The 9,197-nt window shown below is 48.4% G+C and overlaps 1 protein-coding gene across 1 annotated transcript; it reads right to left on the reverse strand.

Moving 5' to 3' along the window:
• Positions 1 to 5,659: 5,659 nt before the first annotated feature.
• Positions 5,660 to 9,191, reverse strand: LOC101770217 (hydroxyproline O-galactosyltransferase GALT5). The gene is made up of 7 exons (XM_004955682.3): positions 8,872 to 9,191; positions 7,750 to 7,982; positions 7,376 to 7,663; positions 7,166 to 7,294; positions 6,874 to 7,047; positions 6,374 to 6,481; positions 5,660 to 6,282 (listed from the first exon to the last, which is right to left on the reverse strand). Exons 1-7 carry the CDS (start codon positions 9,071 to 9,073, stop codon positions 6,073 to 6,075), a joined length of 1,344 nt encoding a protein of 447 aa, XP_004955739.1. The 5' UTR covers positions 9,074 to 9,191; the 3' UTR covers positions 5,660 to 6,072.
• Positions 9,192 to 9,197: the final 6 nt, after the last annotated feature.

Here is a 9,197-nt window from a genome sequence, read left to right on the forward strand (position 1 = left end):
CGTAGAGATAGTAAACTCTATATGAATATGATAATGACGAGTATAGTACAAGACCATACCGAAGGTCGAAGGTTGGTCGCCAACCGACCCGAAGAATAGTGCTTGCGCTACTAGCGTGAAAGCTCTAGCCTAAGCTCCACTACTAGCCTAACACTACTGGAATGCAAGTGAGGGAGAGGGAGAGAGGCTCTTGTGTTGGTGTGTGTTGAATGAGGGGGTCTCCTCCTCCTTATACAGGGGTGTAGAGGCGGTTCCCGGGGGAGATTTGGCACGAATCACCCGTGATCACCTTTGATTCACGCGGGAGATCCTTGGCACCAAAACTTGGCGTGCCCGCCACCTAAGGCGGTTCGGTCAAACTAGTGGGTCGGTTGAACCAGCCTTGGCCCATTTGACCACCGCCTTTGGTAGGTGGGCCTCTTGGTAGGCTATAATCCTGGGCTTCAGGTCGGCAATGTCCTTGAGTTGTGCTCCATCTCCTCAGAGTCGGCTCGTTTGACCACTTTGAGCGCTTGACCGGCATGTATCCGGTGTGCACCGACAACCCTAGCTTCTGGTTCACCACCATGAACCACTAGGTGTGCCATCCCTTGTTCGACTCCTTTAGCTTGAGATCAAAGTACTCAACCACTCGACTGAGCCTCAAAGAAAACCCACACCCCCGACCACTTTGACCTCACCTTTCTTCCCTAGCGGCTTGAGTTGATACAAGTACCGCCACAAGTTGAAGTAGGGGGGATGCCCAAATAGGCTTCACACAGATGGATGAACACTACAATGTCAATGATTGAGTTAGAGTTGAGGTGTACCAGTTCGATCTTGCAGTGGTGCAGCAACCCTCGGAAGAAATCGCCAATTGGGATTCCAAATCCCCGCTCAAAGAAGGATGCGAAGATGATAGTCTCTGTGATGTCCTCACTCGGCAATGGCTGCCCCGCGCATGCCTTCCACTCCAACTCGATCTTGGGGCCTAGCAGCCCGCGGTCGACGAGGGCTTGGATCCTCTCCTTCATCACCACGGATCCCGCTCACACCGAGGCCGGATTCAGGATGTTCACCTCCGACCACTCCTCCGCGTCAAGACCTTGGGACTTGCATCTAATGGTGGCTAGGGTTTTGTTGCGCATATGGTGGTACGGCGGCGTGATGGGGGATGCACGGCGGCATGAGGATGCCACTGCAAGGATGGGCAGCAAAGCACCTATGCGCGCTGTGAGTTCTTCCAGCGACGGTAGTGGCAGTGCAAGTATAAGGAAGACGAAGGCAAGGGAATGAAAATGAAACCATGCCCCTCGAGCTTTTTGAAGGAAACAGCGGCTAACCTTATCGATGGAATCCGTGGCCCGGTCGTTTCGCCCCACGCCCTCGTGGAACGGACTCCTTGGGATTTCCGTCCGAAATTAATGGCATGCCTCAGGGCTCGCCAGTCCCTCACGCTGCCACGCTCAGGAGCTAGGTGCCTCTCAATAGGTCGGCGTGCCTCAGGGCTCAACCAGTCCCTCACGCTGCCACGCTCGGGGGTTGAGCACCTCTCAACAGGTCGGTGCGGCTAAGGGCTCCACCAGTCCCTTACGCTGCCACGCTTGGGGGCTGGGCACCTCTCAACAGGTCGGGACGCCTTAGGGCTCCGCCAGTCCCTCACGTTGCCACGCTCGGGGGCTAGGCACCTCTCAACAGGTCGGCGTGGGGGCTGGGCACCTCTCAACAGGTCAGCGCACCTCAGGGTCCCGCCAGTCCCTCATGCTGCCACGCTCTTGGGTCGAGTGCCTCTCAATAGGTCGGCGCACCTCAGGGATCCGCCAGTCCCTCACGCTGCCACGCTCGGGGGCTGGGCACCTCTCAACAGGTCAGCGCGCCTCAGGGCTCCGCTAGTCCCTCACACTGCCACGCTCGGGGCTGGGTGCCTCTCAACGGGTCGGTGCACCTCAGCGTTCTACCAATCCCTCACGCTGCCACGCTCGGGAGCTGGGTGCTGGCAATAAACGTAGCAAGATTGATGGAAATATTTTTTTCCTTTACAATCGGAAGGCGGCCTACAATGACCGCTTATAAGGTACAAAGATGTTGGCCAATGCTACACTGTTGACCCGATACAAGAGCAAACCACTACGCTGAAGAGCTTGCAAAACTCGGTGCTAGTGCATCTCGCAAGCTTTCTTCTAGCATCAGGGTCTCTCCTGAAACAGTCCCTGCCATAGCCGGTAGGGGACACAGCATTCTGGTTTCCCTCAGCCTGAGCAACGACCATAAGCTGTACAGTTCCGTCTGCGCCTACTGCGTGGATGCCAGCCTGCAGACGCTCATTGGGACCTCAGGCCTTGTTTAGTTTCCAAATTAGGAGTGGCAAAGTGTGCATTTTGCCATAAATGCGCAACTGTAGCATTTTGTTTGTATTTGTGAATTATTATCCAAACATTGACTAATTAGGCTCAAAAGATTAGTCTCGCAAAGTACAACGAAACTGTGCAATTAGTTTTTGATTTCATCTACATTTAGTACTCCATGCATGTACCACAAGTTTGATATGATGAGGAATCTTCTTTTTGGATAGTGTTAAAGTTAGAAAAAATGCCAACTAAACAAGACCTCAGCCACTCGCAAGCATTCTTCTAGCACCATGGACTTCCTACACATATCACGACCATCTAGTGGTCGGACCCACAACTAGAAGAATTGAAGTCTACAACTGCATCGCTGCTTCATCCCTGGATGACTACTCTAGACCTTCTTTCACTACAGGTCACTGACCAGATTGACTACAACTACATGGATGCACTCGTTGGTTTGCCGTGCTGCTCATCCTCTGGGATGATGGCCTATTTATAGCCGGGGGGCGCGCTCCTGTGCACCCGTGACCCTGACTTACCGGTAACACGACCCTGCGTACCCGTGATGCCACAATGCCACTCGTAAGCGCATTAGTGCTACCTGTGACTACACAGTGTCGCCCATGACCATCGGTGGCGCACCCCTACTTGACGCATGCTTGCTTCATTTTTCAAGACGTGGCCACTACTGGAAAGGCTGCAGTGAACTCGTGACGCCTGCCGATATGCCCAGGGCAATGTTTTGACACGTTTTCTTGGCTTTTGTTCTAACATGCCATATACGACGATGGATTACAAACGACTACAAGATGATATCTTTTTAATCATTTGATCAATTATACTAATCGCTTTAATGCTCAGTGTTACTCGATATGCTTGCGACGCCCTCCGTAAACCGTAAACCTTCGCTTGCAGATCCGCCGCTCCCTGCCCTCGCCGATGGCGCCGCCGCCGAACCCGCGCTCCAGGGCCAGCGTCCGGCCCTTGCCCCTCGACGCGCTGTACGAGGTCCTGCTGCGGGTCCCGGCCAAGGACCTCTGCCGCCTCCGCGCCGTCTGCCGGCCGTGGCGCTCCCTCCTCTCCGATCCGCACTTCGTTGCCGCCCACACGGCCCGCCACCCCGAGCCGCTCATCGTCGCCGCCACCCACCACACCGATCGTTCGCCCCCCGACCACCTCCTCGACATCATGGACCTCTCCGGCCGAGTGATTAAGCGGGTTGTCAAATCAGGGAGCTTCTGGGCAGCAAGTAAGGACTGGGTGATGACTGCAATCTCGATGTCGTCGGCGTCGTGGGCGTTCTGCTAGGGACAATGAGCATGAGCTGGCTGTTGTTCAACCCCGCCACTGGAGCTGTGTCTGCCCTTGCCTCAAGGATTTGCAGAAGACCATTCACCGCAGGTTCCGGATATCTCCGATTACTGTCAATTGGTTGCGGTCGGGAAGGTCGCCTCGACGGGAGAGTACAAGGTGCTCCGTGTGCTCCGCGGATACTTCCCCCAACACCATGAACAGCTGTGTGAGGTCTTCAACCTCGATGGCAGCAGCAATGCTCGGTGGAGACGAAAGAAAGCCCCCTACAGATGGTGTTCATACAATCATACCCACCCCTGGTGAAGAAATGGGATTGTTGAGGATTTACGACCCAAAGACCTGCACTTGCACAGATGTGGCTGAGATCAGACCTTGTTATGAAATTGGTTTGTACACAGGAAGCCTGTTGACTTACCTGATGGTGCCAGTTCTCAGTTATGAGGTGCTGTGGTAGAGATCTAGTTAGGCCGTGTTTAGTTGGGGAATTTGGGAGGTGCCAAATTACTGTTACAGCACTGTAGCACACTGTAGCGTTTCGTTTGTATTTGTGAATTATTGTCCAAATATTGACTAATTAGGCTCAAAAGATTCGTCTCGCAAAGTACAACAAAACTGTGCAATTAGTTTTTAATTTCATCTACATTTAGTACTCCATGCATGTACCGCAAGTTTGATGTGATGGGGAATCTTCTTTTTGCATAGTGTCAAAGTTGGGAGTTGGGAGTAACTAAACATGGCCTTATTATGCTATCAAATCCAAAGCTGCCTTCTTCAATTGCTGTTAAAATGCTACGTGGGATATCATTGCACAGGCACTGCTCCAAACCGTCTAACCTTGTACCTACCTCTTCCAAAATACGAGACCAATCTGCTGCAATAGTTTCATTTTATATACAGGTGATTATGAAGTTGGTTTCCTTGATTAGGACGCTTAGCCAATTTATGATAATATACTAGGGGGATCTGTATGTCGCTAGTGGCTACAGCGAGGAAAGTTGAGGAACTTTTGCTTTGGTATGTCTTTGTTCTCCATGTCTACTTGTGCTGTATATGTGGTTGTACAGGCCTGATGCAACTCGGATGCAGTGCAACACTTTTTTTTTCTGCGGAAAGATGCAGTGCAACACTTGTAATAGCATGTGATCAGAACCCTACCTCCGTTGCATCCTTGAGTTTGTTGTTGTTTAGATCTGATGTAATGTAATATGTCCTTGTTCTTATAAGCACGTTCAAATATTGGCCGGTTCAATTTGGATTCTGATCTTCCATCATATTTGGATTCATCAACTGTTGGCCTCTGCCGATCATCATATTTGCTAGGGGTGGGCATAATTTCCCGAAACCTGAACCTAAATTACCCGAACCCGATCCTGAAATACCCGAACCCGATATTCCCGATCACTATTTCAGGTACGAAGTTGAGAAACTCGAATTTAGTTCAGGAAAATTCGGGTATTCAACTCCGGTACCCGAATTCCCGATTTACCTTAACTATACTAAACGCCATTGGATTATGTACTAGTAGATTGTAAATGTAGAGAAATTTATTAGTTTGATTCGTCGATTTGCTGTTGTTTGATGTGTAATTGGTATGTGATGTTGAAATGCATTTTTGTTTCATCCTATAGTTTTGACCATGGCATTGTGGCAGTTGAGGAACAAACGTATGCAATTTATTGGGTAATTCTGGAAAACCCGAACCCGATTTTTTCGGGTACTTGAAAATTCGGGTATTCTATATTTTGGGTGAAATTTGGGTAGCTATTTTCAAAACCCAAATTTACAAATACCCGAATTACCCGACCCAAATTTTCCGAATGCCCACCCCTAATATTTGCACTCTAGTTTGATTCGATCAAAGTACATTAATTATATTAGCAAATGGTGGAAAATGCTTCAAAATTGTGGTAGTTCTTGCTTAAGTTCCTACTTTTTAATGTCATCTCAACTAGTTTACGGACGAGCTGCAACACTAGTACATGCGGTCGACTGAGATTTTTCGATTACAGTACAACAGATTATTTTCGAGTGCCTCCAGTTAAGAACTCCGTATATAAGATAAATTAAGAACTCAGAAAGTCCTGTACACGAACACTGCTGGTATACCAACCCAATTCCGCCCAAGTCAAAATTTCTAGGTCAAAAAAAGTTTGACACTGCTACGGATATCAACAGGTATAAAAGAATCCCCAAAAACAGGGTGTCAGAATCAGCGGCTGAAACGGGCCACCGACCAAAAGAATGAACGAATCACCGTATCACGATCCCATAAGAGCAACCCCTCCGAACGATCGAACTCAACTCATCATCCTCAACGCCTCCAATGATCTTCAGTTGTTGCATAAGCGAGCTGTGCTTACGAAGCTGATCGTCTCTCTTTTGCCCAAAAACCAAACCAGTTCTAGAATTAGCCACGGGTTTTTCGTCATTGTCATCTCACGTTGCAGCACTGGGCGCTCCCGGACTGCAGCTTCCTCCACAGGCAGATCATGTGCTGCGGGGACTGGTAGTGCGCCGTGAAGTAGCCGTTGTAGCAGCCTGACTGGTAGAACCGGACGTCGTGCCTGATCTCCACCGGCCGCCGCGTGTTGTTGAACTTCTCCACCCACATGCCCATGCTCACATCCTCCATCTTGAACAGCTGCACACCAAAAATGGATACAAGCATTCAGTTATTTTGCTTGTTTGGATGGAGAGTGCATGCCAATCAACTGCAAGGAAGATATTCTTACCCGAAGCGTCTGATTGTCAAATTCAGATACAATGTATCGTGCAATATCTGATGAAATCACGTAGCCAGGTCCATTAGCATAATTCGGATATACTTCTTCCGGCCATTCCTGCATATAAAAAGGAAAAAATCTCAGGGATAATGTCACCATCTTTTAGTATCTAGATTGTCAAGAACAGCAATCTTTCAGTATCTAGAATGTCAAGAAGAGCTGTTGTCTACTTCTGAAATTAAAATTGGCATAGAGAAAGAGGTGACAACTAAGGACAGTACAGCTACAGCTGTAAACAGCTTGTGAAATACCGGCAGCTTCTGATAATCTGTACATAACTTGCAAGTCTACTCATTGTTTGCAAAAAAAAAATATATGCAAACTTTTTTTTACTTGCCTAAAGCTACTTATACGAGTACAAATTTTCTTTTGCTGGCAACCAGACATCAACTACAAGTTTTCTTTTGTTTATTTCTGGTTCCACAAATAGAGAGGAAACAACAATTTACCTCGTAAGTGACGGCCCACTTGCCAGACCTCAACGGTCGATGGAAGTAGTTGATACTACCTACATACACACTTCTATCACTTCGAGCTTTCTTCACTTGATCCAGAACTGAATCGATTCTGACGAATGTATCGTCATCACATTTCATGACATACTTTGCAGGGACGACACGCACCTGCATCAACAAAGAACATTAACTCAGTATAAATATCAACGATATTGACCTGTGAAGGAATATGGCAGAGCAGCTAGCATGTAAACATGTAATTCCCAGACAAGTTGAAATCACTTACCCCATACTCAGCAATCGCAACAGTCTTCAAAACAACAAGGTCATAGCTATCAACGAAAGGCACTATAACAATGTCACGGAAGAACTCCGCCTCCTTCTTCAGCTCTGCATTGACCTCCTTTTTTCCATTCTGTGAATTTTCTTAATTCGGTCAGAGCTTGCAAGCATGCAAATGAATAGTAAAAGAATGAGTCAAGGAGGTAGGAGTTACCAGAGCCACAAAGAACCGAGCTACAACATTGGATGATTTCCTTGTATACATCATCCATGACTTCCTTACAGCCATACGCTCAGCAAAATGGCTGGCTGCTGAAAGAATGCCAATGAAGAGCTCAACAGGTTCAGTTGGCAGTGGTGGGGCCCTCCACTGCTCAGACATCTCAAGGTATCTCTCCGGTGCGAAACTAGGGTGCGAATTGGGTAGAGAACTAGCAAAAATTGACTCAATATCAATGTCTCCATTTAGGGACAATGCAGTTGCATCCTCAAGGGAGTAACCCTGTAGAGAAAATAAGCCGGCAACACTTAGCAATGCATACCTCAGGACTACTAATCAAATTTTACGAGGCTTTAAAGGTAACTTACGGTGCGGTATGGAAATGAAGCAACATGCCGCCCATCAACATTGACATGGTAACCTTCCAAACCAGCTGTTAGAGTCATAACAAATAGCTTGCCTTCTGCGAATGGGTATGGCCAACTGATGTGGACATCCTTTGGCCTGCCAATCAAACGTTTCACCCACCACTTCATCTTTGACTCCTCCGACTTGTTGTCGTCGTCGCGAATCCATTTCTCACACTTGAGTTGCCCATCAACTGAGACACAAAAGTGACATAGAACATGAATCATCATATGCCAAAGTTGCAAAGCAAAGTTATGGGCTGCTTCTTGAAGTAAAAGAAATCCCGGTTTAACTTCAGATTCAAGTTGAAGCATTTTTGGGTAAATCACGAGGACTAAACTGCTGACTACTTGTCAAGTTAATGCTCTCTCAGGTACTCAGAACACCAAATTTTGGTCATTGCTGTGGTTACTTTGCTAACTACACTGACTCATTCAACCACAGTTCATATCAGTTGATCAGAAGCTTGCTTTAACAGCAATGAATCATCCCGTACCTTAAACTAGTTGGAACTAATAGGAAACTTGGAGTAATGGGCACATTATCTCTACAATATGAGAACATAGCACATGTAACACAAGAGATTATTTGCAGGGAAGAGAGAACGAAGTTCAGGCTCCCACGTATCAGTTGCCAAGTCAAAATTCAACAGCTCTAAAACGCGGTTTCAGGTCAATGTGTACTTTCTAAGATCCCACTGATTTGAAAAATAGGACACATCACCATCAGAGGTCCCTTGCATCGCATTCTCCAAAAACCGGAAAAGGAGTTCTAACTCTTTCTAGAAATTTCCGGCGCAAACTTTGTACTCCCCGTTCCCCATTCCAGAAGCTACGCTATTCCACGCAAATTAAGACCCCTGAAGTTGACACTCTTCAATTTCCGCAACTAACAAACCAACCATTCATACTCGTACCGACCTCCATCTTTGTTGTTAATTCAGATTCTAAATTAAACCAACATGCAAGCCAGAGCATTGGACGATTAGATCGAAGAATTAAACTAACCAAAACATCGAATCAAAAATTAACCCGACAAATCTGGAGGTTGATGGGTAGAGGTTGAGGTTGGGGACAACTCACCGGTGTCCTCGGCGGGGCGGGAGGCGAATCCTTCGCAGCGCTGCGACTGGCCCCACTGCATCCGGTAGCAGCTGTTCATCTCGATGACGGGCCTCCGGCTGTAGTCCCCGCGGATCCTGGGGTTGAAGTGGAGGATCCTCGGCGGCGCCTCCCCATCGACAGCCTTGGTGCCGACGAGCTCGACCATGAACTGGGACACCATGACGGCGGCCTCCCCGTCCTTGCGCTCGGCGATCTTGGGGTCGTACTCGGGCCGGGCGGGCCGGGGGCGGGCGACGACGGTGACGTGGGAGCCCACCGCGAGGCCGCAGGGGAGCTCCACCACG

Source organism: Setaria italica, chromosome II, assembly GCF_000263155.2.
Source record: "Setaria italica strain Yugu1 chromosome II, Setaria_italica_v2.0, whole genome shotgun sequence".
NCBI classification, from domain to species: domain Eukaryota; kingdom Viridiplantae; phylum Streptophyta; class Magnoliopsida; order Poales; family Poaceae; genus Setaria; species Setaria italica.

Excerpts from the sequence above, each read along its gene's own strand:
- LOC101770217 (XM_004955682.3), bottom strand. The coding sequence starts at position 9,073 with ATGGTGTCCCAGTTCATGGTCGAGCTCGTCGGCACCAAGGCTGTCGAT. Across the intron at positions 7,048-7,165 it reads TTGCGATTGCTGAGTATGGG|GTGCGTGTCGTCCCTGCAAA; the intron begins GTAAGTGATTTC and ends TTGTTGATGCAG. Across the intron at positions 6,482-6,873 it reads AGTGGGCCGTCACTTACGAG|GAATGGCCGGAAGAAGTATA; the intron begins GTAAATTGTTGT and ends TTTTATATGCAG.